The 22,120-nt window shown below is 53.2% G+C and overlaps 1 protein-coding gene across 1 annotated transcript; it reads left to right on the top strand.

Annotated features, from left to right (window-relative positions):
* The first annotated feature begins 3,683 nt into the window (after positions 1-3,683).
* On the top strand, positions 3,684-21,838 carry Ovol2 (ovo-like zinc finger 2). The gene is made up of 4 exons (XM_005380915.2): positions 3,684-4,901; positions 5,482-5,684; positions 17,624-17,813; positions 21,421-21,838. The coding sequence occupies exons 1-4, from the start codon at positions 4,802-4,804 to the stop codon at positions 21,735-21,737; spliced, it is 810 nt and encodes a 269-aa protein (XP_005380972.1). The 5' UTR covers positions 3,684-4,801; the 3' UTR covers positions 21,738-21,838.
* The last annotated feature ends 282 nt before the right edge of the window (positions 21,839-22,120 follow it).

Genomic DNA, 22,120 nt, shown 5'->3' with positions numbered 1-22,120 from the left:
AAAAATAATTAAATCCACAGAAGAATTTGGGAACCTTTGGCTTCCTGTTGTCCTTCAGACTTCCAATGCCCCCATACGGCAAATCTTTCCATTGATTAGTGTCTTCTCTAATGCTGTCCAATAAAAAAAAATTTCAGTTTCCACAAGGGTGAACTTTTTCCTTCCCTCCCTCCCTTCCTCTCTTCCTTTTACAATGTTGGGAATGAAACCCAGGGCTTCAAGCCTTCTGGGTGAGCGTGCTGCTGCTGAGCTACACCAAAGCCAGTGTTTGTAAACATTTATTTCAAGGAGCTTTGTACTTTTGTTGCTGTCATAAGTGAATTTTATTGTACTGTTTATTTTCCCGGCATTTGGAAATGTAATTGGTATACACGCTCACTCCACACAATTTTGAATGCCATAACTTTGCTAAATTCTCTTAGCAATTCTAATAATTTTGAGTTTCTACATAGGCAATTGTACTGACTACAGATTATTATAGTCTTGTCTTTTCCTTTATAATCCTGTACCTCTATTTCTTCTGTTTTGTCCTGTGGCGCCTGCAGGATATTGACTTAATCTTGTTTGTTTTGTTTTTTTTCTTCTGGTACCAGGAATCGAACCCACAACTTTGCGCTTGCCATGCAGGCGCTGTGCCTCTGAGCTAAATCCCCAGCCCTGTTGACTTAATCTTGGATAGAGCTGTTAAGTGCTGTTTCTGCCGGGGAATCTGGCTGCTAAACTTGTTATCAGGCTATGCAACTTTCACTTGTCCACTTCTCTAATTCTGTGCTTCAATAACAACCTTACAAGGGGCTGGGGATTTAGCTCAGCGGCACAGCGCCTGCCTGGCAAGTGCGAGGTCGTGAGTTCAATTCCTGGTACCGGAAAAAAAAAAAAAAGCAAAAAATAACAACCTTACAAAATATCTTTAGAGGGGCTGGGGATTTAGCTCAGTGGCAAAGCGCCTGCCTGGCAAGCACAAGATCATGAGTTCGGTTCCCGTTACCGGAGAAAAACCAAAAAAAAAAAAAAAAAAAATCTTTAGGAATGTTTCCTCAACATCCTAACCTCTTGTAACTGCGTGCCACTGTTAAGTTTGCACCTGTCTGCCTTTCACCCAATAGTGCATTAAAGAAGTCTTTTTTCCTCCAGTTTTTATTTTTATTAGCACATGTGTGTGGCACAATGCTCATATTCCCTATGTAGATTTGGCATATGTACATAACAAATCTTAATTCTTCCTTCCCCATTTCTTCATCCTCTTTCCATCTGAGAAAGGTCTTCCTACTTCCTATTATCTATCTTTGTTTTTACTCTTTATACTTTGGGTTTTTCATATAAAAGAAACCATGTGCTATTTATTTATTTATTGACTGATTGATTGGTACCAGGAATCAAACTTAGGACTTTGCGCTTGCCAGGCAGGCGCTTATGCCACTGAGCTATATTCCCGGCCCACCGTATGCTGTTTAAGCTCGTGTGACTGATTTATTTCACTTAGCATTATGGTCTCAAGGTGTATTCATTTTCCTACAAATGACCTTTTGTGGCAAAGTAGTATTCGACTGTGTGCAAACATCACATTTTCTGTATCTACTCATCTGTTTGTTTTTTTCTTTTGGTACCAGGAGTGGAACTCAGGACCTCAATCTTGCCGGGCAGGCACTGCAACGCTCAGCTATATCCCCAGCCCCAGTATCCGCTCATCTGTTGATGGACATATAGGCTTCTTCCAATATTTAGCTATTAAGAAGAATTGTGCTGCTTACCAAGCTCCGTGGCACATCCCTGTAGTCCCAGCATTCGGGAGGCTGAGGCAGGAACATCGTTCTGAGTTCAAGGTCAACCTGCTCTACATAGTGAGACCCTGTTTGCAAAACCAAAACCAAAACCAAAGCCAAAACCAAAACCAAAAAAAAAAAAAAACCCAAAAAGAAAAGAATTGCCCTGTTGTGACAGATGACTCCTCCCAGGGTCTAAAGACTTATGGGGAGGGGTGCTGGGATGGTCTCAGCAGCTCCTAAGAGAGGTGAGGCCCGGGCACAGGGCAGCAGATTTCCACAAAGGAGAGAGAAAAGCTTCTCAACACCAGGTTGTCCAGTCAGAGAATAAGCTACTGTTTGAAATAGTGAGCTCCTGGGTACCGGAAGTATTCAAATGTGCTGGCTACACACTCCACAGGACCTTCAACCCCAGTATGAGGTGTAACGTGGACTGGGTCAAGCCTCCTATTCCTGGAGGTTTGGGGGCTTATTTCACACCCAATGTTGGAGGCTTCAACAAAGATAAAGGCTCGTTCTTTTTATATGTTAATAATCTTGATAGAAGCCCTTAAGGGCTTGCTTTTTGTCCATTGACTAGATAACTAGAGCTATCTGCATTATCTACGCAGCATGAGGCTTTTATTATTTTTACCTAAAGACATCTTTTTTGGAAATTCCAAATGTGTTTTTTAAAAAAGCCTGGTTTTTCTCAATACACTTTTAAAGGTTTTTAAATTGTTTCATATCTGGTCAAGTTGAGATTTTTAAGAACTTAATTTTTAATTTGTAATAAAAGTTCACAACTTGATTTTTTTCAGAAAAGTCAACAAACTGCAAGCACTTGTTAGTAAAGGTCTTAAATTAAAAAAAAAAACTTGATGAACCCTATCCAGTCTGATAAATTAAAAACAGAAGAGGAAGACAATACATTATAATTCTTCTTTCAAAGGAACAGGCAGCAAATATCACAGCTGAACATGGTGGTGCAGGCCTGTAATGCCAGCACTGGCGAGGCTGACAAGAGGCTCACCATGAGTTCAAGGCCAGCCTGGGCTACACAGTGAGATCAGGGCCAACCTGAACTAATAGCAAGACCCTGTCTTAAAAAAAAAAAAAAAAAAAAATCACAGTCGATGCTTTTCAATAGTTTAAAATAAAAGTGAAAAAAAAAGTGTAGTGATTCTGTTATTCGTTATTGTCAAGCCCCTAAAGTTTCCGTTGCTGAGGTTTCTAACTAGGCGGTCCAGTATCCTATAATCTGGAACAGTAGAGGTCCAGGTACTACTGAATTTGGAATCCAATAAAAGGGGGAGGCTTTACAAATGGGGTCAACTGTCTCCTAAAACAAAGCATTTTTAATCAAGTCTTGAAGACTTGGAAAGACGAGGGAGAACGGTGCGATTTCATAGCTGTACTTTATTTTCACCCTTTCATTCAACCGAGCCTCTTCCTTCTAGCAAATCTCCATTTCCCTGGCAGATAAAAATATACCCGCAGAGTCTCCCAGAAGCTGCGCCGCGAGCCAGCGAGCCAAGAAAGCAGCCTCCTCTCAGCGCACCGAGAAGGAAATGTCCTCCTCCTCCCTGGCTCGTCGGGATCAAAGTCTTTGTCATTCTTAGAGGGTTTTTCTCCTACTCAACCTGGGGTTCAGAGTTCAGTCAGGAGAGGGCAAACCCTCGTGCAGGGCCGGGGCCCTGGCGCCCCTCTTCCCTGCGCGCCGGCTGCGCCCCCTGCGTGCGCCCCGGGCATCCGCCCGCCCAGCCGAAACCCGTTACCAGACTGCGGCTCCGAAGGCAGACGCCAGGCGAAGACGCCCGGAGCTCCGCTGTGTCTGTTCCCTGGCCGTGGGCTGGGCGCGCGGCGGCTCGGATTACAGACAGGTGAGGCCGGCTGCGGGGTGAGCCGCGGACACCGGGCGCCTCCGGCCACGCGCGCCCGCGCCCGCCGCTGGCGGGAGTCCGAGCGGCCCTGGAGGGGGCGCACGGTCTCCGACGCGCGCGCAAGGTAGATAGAAAATAAAAATAAAACCAAACACCAGGCTTCCCCGCCACCTCCCCAGCCGAGCAAGAGAAGGGTGTCGCCGACCCGGGAGGGCAGGGGGCTTCCGGAGAGTTTCCCAGCCTCGAAATGTGGGGGGCGGGAATAATAGGAGTGGGCGAGGCGTGGACCCTTAGCTTCGAAGCTGCGTTTGCATAACACGCACTTGGCTTTTGTTTCCATTGTGTGTCCGTTGGGGGCTAAGGGACTCCTGGGGTGCAAAGTTTGGGGGTGGAAGCTGCTGTGGAGGGGCAAATTTTGTTTTTCTTAGATCGAGTGACACAAATCAGCAAAACACGTTCTGAAGATGCTGAATTTTAAAATGTATTATCCTTGTGTTTATTTGGGGTGCTGTTGTAGATGGGGAGCTTAAGCTCCCAAATTACCAGCTAAGAGTCCTCAGGCGGCTCCTGGCCGCCTCCTCCTTCCAACCACCGAGATTTCAGCAATCTCAGGGAACGACCGAGAGGCCCAGAGGAATCGAGCCCTTTTCCGGCTTGCTTGTGGTGGTCAAATCCATTTGGGGGCGGGGTTGGGGCCCACTCGGGAGCCTCCACTCGCGGGAGGGGTCCCAGGAAGCGGACCTGGGCTTTGCATTACCCGAGGCCCCTGGGATGGGGAAAGGGGCAGGGGTCGATTAAAAAAATGTTCTCCCTTTTTTAAAAAGAGGAGGGGGGAGCTGAGACGTTAAATTATTTTGCAAACATTCATGCCGCGGGAAGGGCTGGGACAGGCCGCGCGGCCGCCGGAACCGGTCGGACAGGTAGCGAGCTTGTTGACACCGTTATGTTGCAGGGCGCATGCTCGCTCCCAAGTTTCCTGGTGCCTTTTCTATTCCACCTTAGGAAACTTTTTCCCTGGCGTGGTCTCAGCCTGGATTTAAGGCGCCGGAGTCGGCGAGGCGGGAGTCGTGGGCGCGCAGGGCGCAGGGACGAGCGGGGCGGGGGGGGCGCGGGGAGGAGCGGGGGGCGCGGCCGGGACCAGCGCCTAGCGGAGCCGGGCGGCGCGGGGGCCTCGCCATGCCCAAAGCCTTCCTGGTGAAGCGCAGGAGCCCAGGCGCCGCGGAGCGCAGTTGGGCTGCGCTCCCGGACGAGAACCGCGCGGACGCCTACATCCCAGGTGGGCGCCGGGGATGGTGAGGGGGGCGGCGGGTCCTCGCGGGCAAGGGGCTGGGGCCCCTCCCCATGTTCCCTCCCCCGGGACTCTTCCTGGGTGGGAGAGCCGAATAGAGGCCAGGAAGCAGGGGCGCCCTGTGCTCCTCCTCGGTGCGAGCCTGTCTTTGCTCGGCCGGCGGAACCGTTGGCTGCAGTGCGATTGAGGTGGCCCAGGGAGGGGGTTGAAGGCCCCCCGGGGTTCCCTGCACCCTACGGGAGGGCATAAAAGACTCCCGGTTTTCCAGGAGGAGGAGGGAGATCAGACCCGTCTTCCTGGGCGCGAAAAAACTTGGCGCGCGCATCCTGAGCGGCGCGTGGCCCTCCGTCCCCCGTGGGCACCGCGGTTGGGGCTGAGGGCGGGACCCTGATACGCCCGGCTGGTGCGAGGCAGCGACTCCTGGCTACGTCGCCCACCTCCGCGCCGCCGCCCGCTTGGCGAAGTGCCCGGGTCCCGGGCGGCAGGTCCTTGCCGCGGGCGCCCGGGCCTGACGCCGCGTGTGTCTCGCGGCGCCGCCCTTCCGCGCCCCCCCTTCCTCGCCCCGCAGTGGCCCTGGGACGCCTGTTTCATAGCGCTGAGGACAGTCGCAGCGACGGCAGTAGCAGCAGCAGCACCGGCGAGCCCGGAGGCACCGAGAGCAGCTCGTCCCCGCGAGCTCCGGACCGCGACACCCCCGAGCCCGGCGACGCAGAGGGCGCAGATGGACACCTGGCGGAGAAGCAGCGCGCGGTTGTCAGGTCGAAAATCAAGGTAGGATGTCGACTCTGCCCCCGCCGCCACCTGCGCCACGCCCTGGCGTCAGGCTCCCTGGCCGGCGCCCTCCCCGCCCTCTGTACCTGCCCCTGGGCGCCCGCCAGCCTCCTCCGCGCGCCGGGCTCCCGCCCTGCGCCCGGGTCCCCACGCGCGCTCCGTGACGCTGAGCCGTGCGGAGGACCAGGCATGGCCGCCTCCCCTCCGAGCCCACGGCGTGCGGAGCGAGACGCGTGCCTGGGAACCCGGGTCGGAAAGGAGACGGTGACGACATCTTGTGCCCCTTGTGATCCCGACAGTGCCCCGGGCGGGCTCTGGAGCGCGGCTGAGACCGAGTCAGTGTGGACGCTTTGGAAGTGTCTTCCCTCAGACCTTTGTGCGTCAGGCTAATACGTAGAGGGGTTCACCTAAGTTAGCGCCCAAACCCGGTGGATGAAGTATCGGTCTCCTCTATGGTCGTCCTTCGGCGCCCCACGGAGAATTTTTAAATTGTCAGCGACCTCTTGTCTCGGTGCCCACCTGCGCGGGGGGTAGAAGTTCCAGGATTATCCCGGCGGGAGGGATCCGCTAACCGCGGACGAAGGAACCCCGTTCTGCCACCCTCGCCCCCTCCCTTGCCAGCTAGAGGTTGCGGTGGGGATCTGACTCTCCCAACCTGTGTACCTTGCCTGGTGGGCGACAGTGCCACCCAGAGAGGCAGGCGAGGATTCCGGGCACTACAAAGCGGAGGGTAGGGTGAAGTGGCGTGGGGGAGAACCCCAGGTAGCCGTGGCTGGTAAGGGGCCGTTACTTTGCCGGGGTGAGGTGGGGTGGGTGGGTCACCCTTTTTCTATGCACATTCCTGGCTCCTCAGCTGGCCCCTGGGTGGGCTGGGCGCATTTGGTTATGAATTGGGGTCGAGGCCGGAGCCTTGCGCTTTAAAAGATGTGGTCAACCGCCCCCGGGACTTAGCAGTTGGGAGTGTCGCTGAGGTCCAGAGTCACCTGGCCCCAAGCGGTTCTGGGCCAGGTGGAGTTAAGTGGGAGGGGAAGGTTTGCAGGGGCTGGTGGAGCGCGCTGCCCTTGGGGAAATTCTACAAAGTGCCCTACTTGCATGTTTATCACTAGGCTGGAAGGACAATTGGAACGTTGTTTTGGGAACCGCTGTAGCCAGTTTGCCCCTCTGTCCCCCACCCCAGCCAAGAGTCCCCTGGAGAGCAAGTGGCTGGGAGAGAGAGCCAGCCCCTAACCAACCCTGGGGGACTTTTTTTCCTGCCTCGGGCGGATAGCGCCATTGGAACCCGGCCCTGAGGGGAGAAAGCACCCAATCGGCTCCAACCTCCAGCGAGCGGGGGAGGGGCGCCCTCCGCTCCCGGACCGTTAGCAAGGGGTGTTCCCGCCGCCACCCCTTGCAGGGCTCTCTGCTTCTGCTCCAGAAATGGAGGCATCTTGGTGTGAATGTGCCCCAAGCAGCCAGCGGTGCTGGCTACACACGACTGTGATCCCAGCACTCTGGGAGGCTGAGGCAGGAGGATCACAAGTTTTACCCCAGCCTAGGCAACTTAGTGACTCGGAAAGACACCCCTGAAAATAAAAAATAAAAAGGACTGGAGGTGTAGCTCAGTGCTGAGGCCCTTTGCCCAATCTCCAGTCCCTGAGTGGGGATTGGGGTGTTGGCAGTTTTCACATTCTCAATCGAGGCAGCTGAACTCTTTCAGTTTCCCTAACAATTAGTGTCTTTACTGGACCAGGAAGAAAGTCGCCAAGCAGGAGGCCCAGTCCTGATGGGTGACATTGCCTTTTTTTTTTTTTCTTCGGTGGGCTTGAACGTAGGGCCTCGATGCATGCTAGGTGGGGGTCCTACCACTGGCTACCGTTGCCCAGGGCATTGCTTTAATGACTTAGTTTTCGTAGCTTGAAGGTCCTTGCTGGGCACCAGAGGGAGAGCAGGCTTTAGTTGGTGTCCATCGGACTGCAGCAAGCCACCCTCCCTGGGCTCCCTGCCTCTAGCTGTGGCGGTTAGCTTTGTCAGCTGCAGAGCCGTGCGACTTGAGTTAATTGTTTGTTCCTCAGGGCCTCAGTTGCCATATCTGTAAAGTGGAGATAATGATGACCCCTTCCTGATAGTGTGAGGATGGAGGATGGAAGGGTGGGCCCAGGTGTGCGTTCCTTAACTGTAGCTGTTACCTGGGTGGGTGGGGAGACACAGCTATTGTTAACTTTGTCACAGGTCAGTACAGTGTCAAACCAGAAGCCCAAGCAAGGATGCGATCCTATCTGATGTGGGTTTAGAGGCTGTGGAGACTGGAGAGGGCGGGCCCTAGGGCATGTGGGCAGCTTGGGTAAGGAAAGGACTCAGAGTGGGGACTGCTCCTAGGACGAGCCAAGACTGTCTTAGGGCCACACCAAGAAGTGTGGGTGCTGCTGTGGATGCTTGTGGATCCCTTATCTCCTTTTGAAGCCTTAGTCCCCTCATCTGTACAATGGGAAAAGAATAGGATGGGCCTCTGAAGTGTCAGGTAGGTTAATGGACGCGTGTTTAGTGCTTTTGTGGATGCCCAGTGGCCCAGCAGGAAGTCGCCCGGACAGTGGCCACAGCAGGTGTGCTGATGCCCAGTGCGGTGCTGCTCTAGTAATGACCTACGTCTTCACAGTGGTGACTGGAGCAGCTTGGGAAGGCGGCCAGCCCCGCTTGCTACAGCCCTGCCCTGGGCCTCAGACCCAGGCCTCCGGGCAGGTTGTGAAAGGCGCTCTCCACCACCGCGGGCCCTGTGATTTACTGAACAGATAGGAGGGAGATACTGCCTCCCGGAAGGTGTTTACGCCAGGTCTCCCACGGCCCCTTCTGCAGTGTGAGGGCCACATTTGCAGATCTCTAGCAGCGGGGCAGAGAGGCCCAGGGTGTGCTGACCCTCCTGTCTCTACAGTCTGCCCAGAAGTAAAGTCCAGAGCTGACTGGAGCCTGGCAGCAGCTGGAGCAGGTGCCTGTGCTCCATGTCCTCTGACCCCATATCACCCAAGCTGTCCTCCTGTGGGTTCTTCAGAAGAAAGCGAGTTTAGATCCCATCGAAGCATTCTCGACCTCTTACCTGGCTCTCTGGTCAACTCCCCCGGCAGTGACGGATGAGCGAACCTGGGGTGGACTCCCTGCCGTGCAGTACAGCTCTGTCACCTGCCCCAGTCACCATTACTCACGGCCAGTCCTGCCCATCCTCACCCACTCTGCTCTCCCAAATGTGACTTTCCAGCAAATCTCAGGCATCACACACCTGCAGCTGTGGTCCTGGGAGATGCTAAGGCCCCGCCCTCTGTCCCTTGTGTAAGCAGCTCTGCGTCCTCAGAATGGTCCGAGGAGACATTGTGAGCTGTTCTCACACCGCACGAGTGCATGACTGTGTTTCAGGCATAAATACTTTAGCATGTGCCTCGGATGGCTGAGGCTGAAGTGTGCGATCACACCCACGTCAGCGGTTGTGTCCGCCTTGCTGACCGCCTTGCCAAGCCCTGCTCTCCGCAGTTTGCTTCGTCAGCCCACCTGGTGGTATAATTTTCTCATCTTTCGGTCTCTTTATGCATGTGCCTTCCCTTTCTGTTCCCTGGCCATTCGAGTTGAATTGTTTTGTAGTTTGCACCAGTCTGGGTTTGGCTGAACACCCTGCCAAGGTGTTGCACAGTCCTTGGTCTCGGAATCTTCTCCCATGGGTGGGTGGTCGGGGCTACACTGCATTGTCCAGTATGGTTCCCATAGGCACAGTGGCTTTTAATTAGGTGGGAAAGTAGGCTCCTTGGGCTTGGGTGTGGCTCAGCGGTGAAGCACTTGCCTATCACACACAAGGTCCTAGGTTCAAGTCCCAGCCCCAGAAAAAGAATTTCAAGTGCTGAGTGGCCATGTATGCTCAGTGGCTTCTGTCCTAGACAACACAGAATACCATTTTTTTTGTCACCCTAGAAAATTGTGTTGGGGCCGGGCGTGGTGCCGCCCGCCTATAATCCTAGCACTCAGGAGGCTGAGGCAGGAGGATCGTTGCAAGTTTGAGACCAGCCTGGGCTACAAAGTGAGCTCAAGGCCAGCCTGAACTGCATAATGAGACCCTGTCTCAAAAAAAAAAAGTTGTGTTAGACAGCACTGCTGTATGTGCTTGGTGAGACAGTTTCATTTTGACTGGGATACGTCACAGTGGGGATGTGTTTCCATCAAGAGAGACTGGATGTTATCTCTTTTTGTGTAATGCTAGCAGCTTTGATGTTTAGAGCCTAAATGCTTTGGATTATTCAGTATTGCAAAGTAGTTATTAAGCCAGGCATGGTGGCACATGCCTGTAATGCCAGCATTTGGGAGGCTGAGGCAGCAAGATTGCCACAAGTTTGAGGCCAGCCCAGGTTATATAGAGTGAAGGCCAGCATGGACGACTTTGTGTGTGTGTTGGGAGTGGGGAAATGAATGGTATTAGTGCTGTTCTTCACTTTCTTTGCTGATGTATTTTTCGTTTCTATTTTTGGTGCTGGGGACGGGGTCCAGGGCCCTGCGCATGCTAAGTATGTGCTATACCACTGAGCCACACTGCAGGGCCTGGGTGACATAGTTCTATAGAGAGGCAGGCTCTTTTCTCACCTACTGTTTGGTTCCCAATGGGACAGTTCATTTGGGAAAGGCAGAACTGTTAATTCCCTTTGTTTGCCTTTATTTATGAATGAAGATAATCAGTAGATCAAGATTCGCCAGTGATGGCCAATAGTTTTTTCTTTTCTTTTCTTTGTACTTGGACTCGAACTCAGGACCTTGCAGTTGCCAGGTAGGTGTTGTGCCACTGAGCTATATATCCCCATCCCCTCAAATAGTTATTTCTAAGCATTGCTGTGAATCATGAACGCCCCCGCCCATACTGAGGATTGACCATTGCCTCAAGCAGGCTGGGTAAACATCATATCACTAGGCTCTTTCGCCAGCCTCCCCTCCTCTCTTTTAGGTTTTCATCTGAGACAAGATCTCATGAAGCTACTGAGGCTGGCTTAGAAATTTTGACTGTCCTGCTTCAGCCTCCGAGTAGCTGGGATTACCTGGCTTTTGTGAATCATGATTTTAAGTAGTTTTTTACAAAAGTGTTCATTTGATGTTTAGAAGGGAACAGAAGCTCTATGTCAAACACCTTACCTCTTGTTTCTCCTAAGGCAGAATTAAATCCTCTCCCTTCTCAAACTTGCGGCCCACCTGTGGCTATGCATTTGGCCCGCCAAACTCCTGGTAAAGTGCTCCTGTCAAAGCCAGAGAGCACTCCCTGCTGGGCCTGCATGCTCAGCACCCGGTAGAATGGTGTCTCAGAGGGACACAAGTCCATATATAAGAATGCAGGCCGAGGAGAAGGGACAGGTGCTAGACATGCATCATGGCATTTGAGGGAACACAGGAGATGAGAAAAACAAGATCTGGAGAAATGCTTGGGCTGGGTGCTGGATAAAAGTTAACCTAATTAAAAGGAAGGAAAGGAGGACTAGGAGAACACTATGTATGTATTAATGGTACCAGTTTGATTGATTGATTGGAGACTGAACCAAGACCCTTAAGCAAACTAGGGAAATGTTCTATCAAGGCCAAGCATGGAACACTTCTGGGGGGGGTACCTCCCCAACCCCTTGTACCAACCCTTTGTACCCCAAACCCTTGTTACTGTGATTTTTTGTGTTTTGAGACAGAGACATGCTGTGTAGTTCAGGCTGACCTTGAGCTCACTTTGTACCCCAGGCTGGGTTTGAGTCTGAAGCAGTCCTCTTGCCTCAGCCTCTCAAGCGCTGGGGTTACAGGCATGTGCCACCTTGTACTGATTTTAAATTTGAATACTGGTAAGGAGGATTTTTATTGTTGCAAGGGACCACATGGATTTAGTTGCAGACAACAGAATCAATGACAGCTATTTTAAGCAAAGAATGGTTAATTATGTGGGACGAGATGAATAAAGAAAGATGAAGCCAAGCTCTAGGCATGACTCAGAGCCACATTGCAGAATGGAGCCACCTGGGCTCCAGAGGCCACCACCCAGTCAAGAAGCCACTGCTTCTCTGGGGTCTGTGCCTGCCATGTGATGCTTCTGCTAACATAGAGTGTAAAACGATCGTCTCCCGCTTGCCTCTGGCCAGTTAACTCAGGGCCAAACTCAGATCTCCTGATGATGTGTGTAATTGGAAGCATAAACCCACTTCACAGCTTAACCCTAGCTGCAAGGGAGTCTGGAAGGTGCTGGTTGCCACTCTCTACCCTCTGCTATATGGAAAGGCCCAACAAGGGGAGTTGGAAGCAAGACTTGAAAGTGTCCATCGTATAGCACTGTTACAGTTTGTATCTAGATGTCCCCCAAAGCCTCATGCAGACGTGGGACAGGCTTCTAGAGTTTGTGATTCATGGTCCAATGTTGGGATTATGGGTGTGAGAGCTACACCTGCCCTGGGGCGGGTAGCCGCGTACAATATAAGGGAGGGAAAGAGGCTTGCTCTCTCCTCCCCTTTTTGCTCTTGTTGTTTTTGCTGTCTTCCGTGGCCATGAACTGTCACCTTTCTGCCATGCCACCTTGCCTTGGAGCCAGCTGATTGTGGACTGAAACCTCCACAAACTGCAAGCTAAATAAACCTTTCCCTCTTTAATATGGGCATTGGGTATTTTGTGTCAGCAAAAAGAGAAAAGTAACCAATACAAGCTCCCAGAATGAGGGCCTTTGAAGTTTGTGTGGCCAGGTCTTCTACTTTCAGGGTGAGAAAATTTAAAGCCTAGGGGGTTTTCATTGTGTTCTTCACCATTGTCAGCACCAAAGGCCAACCCAAGGATTCCAACATGGGGTAGAAATTTTGGAGGCTATAGAAAAATTCTAAGCCAGGTTTTCATCGAGGCTGTCAGTTGTTAGTGGCAAAGCCCAACCCAAGGCTCTTTATTTCAGCACTGGTGTAGTGCCTTGTGGGACATCCGTGCTGGCTGATGTGGTGGCCACTGTCAATATGTAGCTTTGATGCTTTGGTCATTGTTGATTCTGACACAGGACACAATGAATCTGAAACTATTTTCCACCATGATGTGAAACACTATGGGGCTCATTTCCCTCCCCCTCCCCATGTCCCGTCCCGCCCCATGGACCCATCCTGTAGGTGCGATCACCTGTGAGCCCGTCATGGGCGGGTTACGCGTCTTTGAGCTTCTGTTCTCTCCCCTTCCCGGGTCTATTCCATTCCTCCTCTCTGTGTTGAGAAGGGGGTTTGTGAAGCCTCCAGAAATGGAACGTGGGACAGGAGGGGCTCTGAATCCCGGGGGAAGTAGGAGCTGTTCTCGGCGTGTTCTGAGCGCTCAGGCACAGCCGTCGCGCCAGTGGAGAGCTTGTCCAAGTGGCCGCCGGAAGGGCGCTTTGGACCTAGCGTGTCCTCCCACAGGAAGCAGGACCATGAATTTAATGAGCTGGTGTGCTGGCAGCACTGACAGGAAGCAGAGGGTCGACCCCCTTTTCTGTTGCTCCCCTTCAGAGCTCTGACAGGTGAGTGATCCCAGCCAGCTTTGAAGTTGGTCACAGAGGCCACCGAGGTCCCTGTTCCTGGATGCTTCTGACCCCTTCAGCAGCTCCCATAACAATGATGGGTTTGTTCTGCTGCGGAGGCCTGGGTTTTAGAAGCACTTGGGAGGGACTTGGGGTGTCTTTTAAAAGGAAAGCCGAGAAGCGCCGCTCGGGAAGGTGTTTTCTCCACGCTTCTTCATCCCTGCCCTTTGTTATTGCTGCACTGCCACTGTTTCCCATCCTCTGTGGTAGTTTTCCCACTTTGTTAATAAGCCTTTTGCAGGGTCTGGGGATTTAGCTCAGCGGCAAAAGCATCTGCCTGGCAAGCGCAAGGTCGTGAGTTCAGTTCCCGGTACCGGAGAAAAACCAAAAAAAAAAAAAAAATAATAAGCCTTTTGCAAAGCGTTAGTTTCGGATGAAGGGTGAGACTGTCAGGCCTTTTCAGAAGGTGGTGGGGTGTAAATTCCAGTCCTGGAGGCAGGTCTGAGAGGGGGCACGTCCACGCGTTACTGATTTCTGTATCAAAACACACAGATGTCACAGCCTCCTGGGATGAAGTCCACATTTTCCCGCATTGGCTCAGACTGGTTCTCACGGCCAGATTCTGGGGGTACAGAGGCGCAGGTGAAGCATTATGCTTGGACTCACACCAGAAGTTCCTGCTCTTTCCTTTGCATCAGAGAGAGCAATTCAAAAGCAAACTGAGAAACAAGGGACGATGGCCAGGGATAAAGCTCAGTGGCATAAGTGCCTGCCTGGCAAGTGCAAGGTCCTGAGTTCGATTCCTGATACCAAAAAAAAAAAAGAAGCAAAAGATTCTGACCCGTTAGGTTTTACTTATGATCCTAGAATTTTGGAGGTGGTCTAGTTGTAGTAGGATTACCAGGTGTCGGGTCCTTTTAAAGTAGCTGTTCTTTTTCTTTTCTTTTTCTGAGATAGGGTCTCACTATGTAGTGCAGGCTGGCCTTGAACTCACAGTGATCCTTCAGCCTCCCAGAGCACTGGGATTATAGGCATGTGCCACCATGCCAGGCTAAAGTAGCTTTTCTTTTTGCGTCTTTTGTTTATTCCCAAGAGGCAAATACCATTCTCATTCTTTACAGGTGATGAAATGGAGGCTTAGAAAGCTTAGTGACTTGCTTGTCGCCACTCAGATGAGAGTCAGTGGAGCAGGAGTTGGACTCAGGAAGCTGGAAAACAGGCCCTGCTCCTAGCTGCTTATGTGGCTGAGGCAATGCTGTCATTATGCAGGAGCGTTGTGACCCAGGGATGTTAGATGACCTCTGACATTACATAGCCAGGCTAGGTTTCTAGTCCATTATTTGGCATTTTCACCAGTATTTCTTTTATTTGTTTTTTGAACATTTTGTTTTATTTTGTTTTGAGACAGGGCCTTGCTATATAGCACAGCCTGGCTGTGAACTCACAGTGATCCTCCTGCCTCAGCCTTCCGAATGCTGGAATCATGGGCCTGGTCGACCACATTTGGCTTCTTCATTCCACAAAGGGGCTAAAGTTTGGCTGAAGGGGAACTCTGCCTACCCCTGGCAGTATGGAGTAAAGGGAGGCTGCAACTCTTTTTGAAATTTGAGGCAGCAGAGAGTTGGGGACAAACCTGCGGAAACGATACAGGTGGCTCTGGTGGGGGATATAGCTCAGTGGTATAAGCACCTGCCTGGCAAGCGCAGGGTCCTGAGTTCAATTCCCAGTACCAAAAATAAATAACATGATACACATGGCTCTGGCCCATGTGACATCCTTCCAGGAACCAGATGTGTCTGCTGTGTTGTGTGACCCATTCTGGGACAGGACACTCCAAAATGGGCAGGCTGGGCTGGGCGCCACACTGGCAGGACGTGCGCTCCCCGCTCCTCCTGTGCACAACCCTGGCTTCCTGGCTTCCACATCTTGCACAGGACGCAGGAAGGAAGAGCTGCGAAGTGTATACAGTCATCCCAGCACTCAGGAGGCTGAGGCAGGATTGTAAGTTCGAGCCCAACCTTAGGCAACTTAGCAACCTAGCAAGACCCTGTCTGGGAAATAAAAATAAAAAGGCCCAGGGATGTAGCTCAGTGTGAAGGCCCCGGTTTCAATTTCCAGTGCTGCAAATAGACAGACAGGTGTTATAAGGAGAACGTGACAAGTCTCTTGTTGTTCTGGTCTGATCTGTTCATGAGGCACTGGCAGCCCAAACCAAGTAGCAGGACCACGTGGGCGCAGGCTCTTCTCCGTTCACAGGTGTGCGGTACCACGCTGAGCCTGCCGGATTGGAGGGCGCAGCTCAGGGCGAATTCCTTAAGTGAGCTGGTGGTGACTCGTTACAGTAGCTGTGAAATGGGATGGATGGGAAGGCGGAGGCATGGAAACAACTGCTTTGTTGAGGGCCAGCTTGGAGAATTTCTGCTTTTGGCCTAAGAAGACCCGACCCAAAAAAGGTCACCTGGGGAAGAGAGGCCCTGGGGGCTCCAGCGCCTCCTTCCCACCCCCATTTCCTGCCTGTTCTGGTGTTCTCCCTTCCTTCTCCTTGGCACCCCTTGAATTGTCACTAAGCGCCCTTGCCTGTGCCCTTCAAGATTTTACTCTTTTCCAACAAACAATGCCAATGATTTGAACTTTTCCTTCTGGGCAGCAGTAGAAGTTCTCCGCCATATTCCATGCAGAGCACTTTAAAACTAAGGGTTTACTAAAAAGACTAAAGTCAGCAAACCAGAGCTCAGGTTTTAGGGCCAGGCATGGTGGCACACACCTGTCATTTCAGCACTTGGGAGGCTGAGGCAGGAGGATTGCTGTGAGTTTGAGGTCATCCTCGGCTGTACAGTGAGTTCAAGACCAGCCTGGATTTTTCAGCGAGACCTTGTCTCAGTTAATCCATCCATCAATCAAGCAACCAGAAAGAGTTCGGGTTTTAACGGTAGTTGGCAAGGCTTTCAAATGCGGCCAGCGTTTCACAGAACTTTGCCTGGAATTTTGAGGCTCTGTCATCTGTGTTTCATTCGCCCCTCGCTAGTTTGCCCACGACCTTTACCTTGTATAGACCTGACCTTGTAAAGCAGAGACTTGACCTGTGAGTGGCCACACGTAGTCTTTCCCTGGCCCCTCAGGGGAGGCAGGCACCAAGAAGCTGGCTGGACAGGAAGAGACCTGGGAACCTCAGACCGCCAGGGACGTGAGTGACCGCCTGGTTGGGTCGCCGACCTGACCTGGCTGCCGTGACTGCCCTCTGCCCTCCAAGTCCCTCTTATGTCTGAATTATCCCAGCTCCATTAGGGTCCCAAGGGCCACCCTGAGGGGACCTCCGATGCTGCTTCCCTCCCCTCGCCCCGCCCCGAACCCCATGCAGGTCCCCATGCCCTACAACCCTGGCAAGGGCTCCCTTCCTCCCTCCTCTCTGGCCACATCCAGGGCAGGCAGCTGGTTGGTGTCGTGGTCTGGCACTGTCTGTGTCCCTGGACAGTGGTGGCCTCGTAGGGACAGCTCTCTGGGTGACTGGGCTTGTTGCGGGGCTGGGGATGCCGCCTCCTGGGCCGCACTTGCTGATGCCAGGGCCTTACGCTGAGGGTGCCACAAACCCCATGGAAGATGTGAGTGTGAGACTTTCTGGGGATTTGACCCTATGTGGAGCAAAGCAGTCTGCAAAGTTGTGTCCGTACTGGACATGACACAGGCTCTCATCTTGTCATGATTCCCTGCAGCCTAGCAACCGTGCGTCCGTGCATGCCTGCGTGCATACATGTGTCTCTCTGTCTGCATGGGGGGTTGAATCCAGGGCCTTCACACTGTGCTACATCCCCAGCCTGTTTACTTTGTACATTTTAAAACTTTGAGACAGGGTCTTACTAAGTTGCCCAGGCTGGGCTAGAACTTGCAATCCTCCTGCCTCGGCCTCCTGATTGCTGGGATGGCAGGCCTGCATCACCATTGCCCAGCGAGGTCACTGTTGTTTGAGACCTTGTGGGTCAGAAGCAGGGCAGTGGCTGGAACCAGCACCCCCACCTCAGCGCTCCTGCGCGTGGCTTCGGGCTTGCTGCATGACAGCTGGCACGGGAGGAGAGGCAGTGGCTGCAGAGTCTCCTAGGACCTGGCACTGTTGGGCTCCACTTTACCCGCTGGTTAAGGGGTCGTAGCCCTGCCCACGCTGGGGGGAAGGAGCACCCGTGGCTATCTTTGGGGACTGTCCAGGATAGGACCAGACTCTTCTTCCTACCCTTCCGTCCTCAGTGCTGGCCTCTACCTCATGTTGCAAGATGGCTGCTGGGACTCTGGCCATCAGGAGCCACTCTGCCCTGCAGGGAAAGTTCCTTTCCATCCGCCAGAGGCCCTTTTATCCAGGAAGCAGAAGTCTGGTCTGCAGGAGAGAGGAGACCACTTTCCCTGCAGCCAAGCCTCCTGGGTCCCTGTGCAAGTCCTGGGCTCTCACGGTCTCTCTCTGCTCCAGTTCACCACAGGCACATGCGGCGACTCAGCGATGCACAGCTGCGAGCTCTGCGGCAAGGGCTTCCGCCTGCAGCGCATGCTCAACCGCCACCTCAAGTGCCACAGCCAGGTGAAGAGGCACCTGTGCACCTTCTGCGGCAAGGGCTTCAATGACACCTTCGACCTGAAGCGGCACGTGCGCACGCACACAGGTGAGGCCACCGGTGGTGTCCCGGGTGGGTCCCCTCCTGGCGCTGCCACCCGCCGGCCACCTTCAGCCTGTTCCTGCCCCTGTAGGATGGGGTTCTTGATCCAGACTCAGCGAGTCAGAGGGTTCAGAGAATCAGGGTGCTTGACACACATGGGGTGGGGACCTAAGTCAGCGCCCGGGCCGCCAGCGTGCGGCCCTGAGTCCCGCTCCAGTGTTCCTGGCAGGGAGGCCTGACTGAGTAAACACTGGGGTGACAGAAAACACGGTGACTGCTTCCATTTCATAGCATTTATTACAGCCAAGCTCGCATGGCCATGCAGCCCTCCCTGCGAGCACACCCGTCCCATCGACCCAGCCACGGCAGCAGCTCTGGAGTCCTCTTTCCTGAGGGTCTCTGTGAGGTGTGATGAAAAACATGGCGCATGCTGGTGTTGAGGGCCACCCCAGGGAAAGGCAGGCTCCTGAAAACACAACAGTGTGTCCTCATCCACCGGTCTGTGACTTCTGGCTCTTCCCCACGGTCAAAATGATCATGAAAAACACTTGGAGTTGGTGTAGTCATTGAGGCAGCCACAAAAGCACAATGAGGCACTCGAGGAAGAGGACTTCAGAGCTGCTGCAGAAAGGGCCAAGAAGGAGGGGATGAGTGTGCTTGAAAGCAGGGCAGCTGCCCGATGTGGTGGTGCACACCTGTAATCCCAGCGCTCACGAGGCTGAGGCAGGAGAATTGCTGCGAGTTCAAGGCTGGCCTGGGCTGTGCTGCAAGAACCTGTCTCAAAAAGTACAGAAACAAAATCTGTGTGTGGTAGAGCACTCTGGGCTGAGGCAAGGATTGGAGGCTTGGTGGCTTAAAAAGACCCTGTCTCAAAAAAACAAAATAACTTTTTTCTTTTTAAAAAGGGCCAGTGATATAGCTCAGAGTGAAGACCGTGGGTTCAATCCCCAGTGTCAAAAAGTTTTTAGCTTTTTTTTTTGGTACCGGGAATCAAACTCAGGACCTCGCACTTGCCAGGCAGGCGCCTGTGCCGCCAAGCTATATCCCCAGCCCATCAAAAAGTTTTTAAACATTTAAAAGCCCCTACCTATCTGGTCTTATCATCCAGTCCCCAGCCAGCTCAGCCAGCCCAGCCTACCTTCTATCATGAGCCTTTCCAGTGGATCCTGCGCTATATCATCTAAACAGGTCCCGTCCTAACACCTCCACCCCCACCCAGGGTGCTGCCTGCCCTCCACAGCCTCCTGAGAGCCCATGCAGAGCCCGCATCCTCAGCCCTTTCAGCATGTAGGGTTCCCAGCATGGACAGCTCCTCACCCCCATGTGACGATCTTAGGTCTGCTGTATTCCACTTTCTTTTCAAAGTCTGATCATGCCTTGTTGTCCTTCAGTGCCATCCTGGGAAGTGTCCTCCGCCTTGCGGAGTGGGCTGCCATGTTAATAGAAACCTTCCTTCTTTTCCCCTTGACAATATTTTCCTGAAGTGAGCTTTTCATGGAGGGTAACATACCCGGAAAAGTGCACGAATTACAAGGGCCTAAATCCACAGAGGGAGGGATTTCCCAAAGTGAACATACCATGCAACTAATGCTGGGACAAGAATCAGCATATTGCTGGGCACAGTGCTGCATGCCTGTCATCCAGCACCTAGGAGGCTGAGGCAGGAGGATCACTGTGAATTCAAGGCCAGCCTGGGCTACGTAGCAAGACCTTGTCTCCAAAAAAAAAAATCTGAAGATTTCCAGCCTCCTGAAGTCACTACAAATGAGAAAGCCCAGGCCCCAGCCCCAGCCTGGTGCTCATATCTTCTCCTCTCCTGTTTCTCAGAGGTGACACTCTGGCAGCCCTCACAGGATTGGGACCAGCCAGTGCTTTCCAAATTGCCGTGGAGAGGCAGGTGAGGCCACTGCTCGGGGCACCTCACACGGACTCACTGACTGGTTGTGTTGGCTGCTGAGCCCCAGAATTAGGGCTGGACCAAATTGAGATGTGGTCAAGCATAAATTCAGCTGGGCCCAGTGGTGTATACCTGTCATCCCAACACTCAGGCGGCTGAGGCAGGAGGATTGCATTGAGTTCCAGGCTGGCCTTGGACTCACTTTGCAGCTCAGTTAGGCCTGGAGCTCACAGTGATCCTCCTGCCTCAGACTCCTGAGTTCTGGGATTACCGGTGTGCACCACCACACCCCGCTATGAGGCACTCCTACAGTCCCAACCCTTGGGAGGCTAAGGCAGGATTTTAAGCACAACCTGTCTCTCAGTAAAACCCTGTCTCTTAACAAACTAAAATAAAGGAATTTTTTTCGTTGTTTTTCTTTCTTTTTTTTTGTTTTTTGAGACAGGATCTTACTATGTAGTTCAGGCTGACCTTGAACTCACTTTGTAGCCCAGGCTGGCCTCAAACTCTTGGTAATCCTCCTGCCTCAGCCTCCCAAGTGCTGGAATTGCAGCCATGTGGCCCCATACTTGGCTAAAGATCTGCTCTGCTGAGTCCCTGTTCTGCGCCCTGTGCCAAGCTCTACTGAGGCATTTCTGTGTCTGGGGCATTTTCCTGACAGGGATGTAACAGACTCACACTGTGCTCTGCTGGCTGGGTGACATCTCACCAGGCAGCTTCTCTGGCATGGGTGTCATGGGAAATTACGTGTTTCTGGATTGGATTGGACTGGGCTGGACTGGAAGAGAAATGGAAACGATTTGGTTCATTGGGGGATTTCCCCCCATTTTGAACAGGAAGTTCTGGAGCAGAGTGGCTGAGTGCCCTCCCCAGCCTGCGAGCCACCATCAGGGACGGGGGATACGCAGCCCTGAGGAGGGCACTGGGTCTGCTGCCTCTGCTGCTTGTGGTGCTATCCTTGGGCTTCTTTAAGGGAGGGGTCGAGGCAGGGCTTTGCTCTGCAGCCCAGGCTGGCCTCGAACCTGCAGTGACCCTCCTCTCCTGCCTCAGCCTGTGCTGCTGCATCTGGCCTTGTCCTTAGGCGTCAGCTGGCATTGCTTGGGACTGATTTTCTCTTTTTTTTTTGAGACAGGGTCTCGCTATGCAGTTCAAACTGGTCTTGAGCTCAGTTTGTAGCCCAGGCTGGTCTCGAACTCACAGTGATCCTCCTGCCTCAGCCTCCTGAAGTGCTGGGATTACAGGCCTGCGCCAGCATGCCCAGCGGGACTGATTTTCTCTCTTTGTCTCTCTTTCCTCTTCAGTATTAGGCATTGAACCTAGGGCCTTTGCACTGAGCCCCATCCCCATCCCCTTTTTATTTTTCATTTATTTTGAGATAGAGTCTATCTGAGATAGTAAGTTGCCAGGCTGGGCTCAAACTTTGGACTGTCCTGCCTCAGCCTCCTGGATTCTGGGATGGCAGGTGTGGGCTCCAGTTCCCTTTGTCACCCTTGGCTGAGAACATGAAGGCCTGCAGTGGGGAGGACAAGGCCTCACTCAAGAGGCGGGGCCTCAGGGACATCGCTGTCTGGACAGTCCCACGTACTGCCGGGTCCACGTACTGCTGGGTCCTGCTCGGTCCCACTCCCCCAGCTGCCCTGTGATCTTTGCTGGCATGGCGGCCGGGAGGTGATGAGCTGGTTGGTGGTGACGCACCTGTCGCTCTGGTCCTTGCAGGCATCCGGCCCTACAAGTGTGACGTGTGCCACAAGGCCTTCACGCAGCGCTGCTCGCTGGAGTCGCACCTGAAGAAGATCCATGGCGTGCACCAGCAGTACGCCTACAAGCAGCGGCGCGACAAGCTGTACGTGTGCGAGGACTGCGGCCACACGGGGCCCTCGCAGGAGGACCTGTACCTGCACGCACACCGCGCGCACCCAGGCAGCGCCCTCCTGCAAAAGACTTCCAAGAAGCTGGCAGCGCTGCTGCAGAGCAAGCTGGCAGCCGGGCCCCCGGGGGATGCCAGCCCGAGTGAGGAGGAGGCCCGGAAGTGAGGGCTCTGCCCTAACCCAACCTCCTGTTTCCTTTCCCCTTGCCCTGGGTGTTGAACCCAGGGCCTTTGCACGGAGCTTCATTCTCAGCCTTTGTTTTTTATTTTGAGAGAGGCTCTCAATAAGTTGCTCAGGCTGAGCTCAAACTTGGAACCCTCTTGCCTCAGCCTCTCTGAGTGCTGGGGTCACAGGTGTGTCTGCCACAGCTGGCTCTCACTTGCCCTTTTTCGTCACAAGTGTCGGGTTTGTCTTTGTCCACTTGGGGCAGCAGATCCCTTCCCGGTGGCCAGCTCCCGTGTGACGCCGGGCCCTGTCCCCCCAGGGCCAAGTCTGTTTTCCATGCTGCCGAGGGCCAGGGTCACCCGAGAGATTTTTGTAATAGGATT

Source organism: Chinchilla lanigera, unplaced genomic scaffold, assembly GCF_000276665.1.
Source record: "Chinchilla lanigera isolate Chin_1 unplaced genomic scaffold, ChiLan1.0 scaffold00014, whole genome shotgun sequence".
Taxonomy (NCBI): Eukaryota; Metazoa; Chordata; class Mammalia; order Rodentia; family Chinchillidae; genus Chinchilla; species Chinchilla lanigera.
The sequence above is the reverse complement of the archived record's forward strand: the minus strand, read 5'-3'. Positions and strand labels throughout refer to the sequence as shown.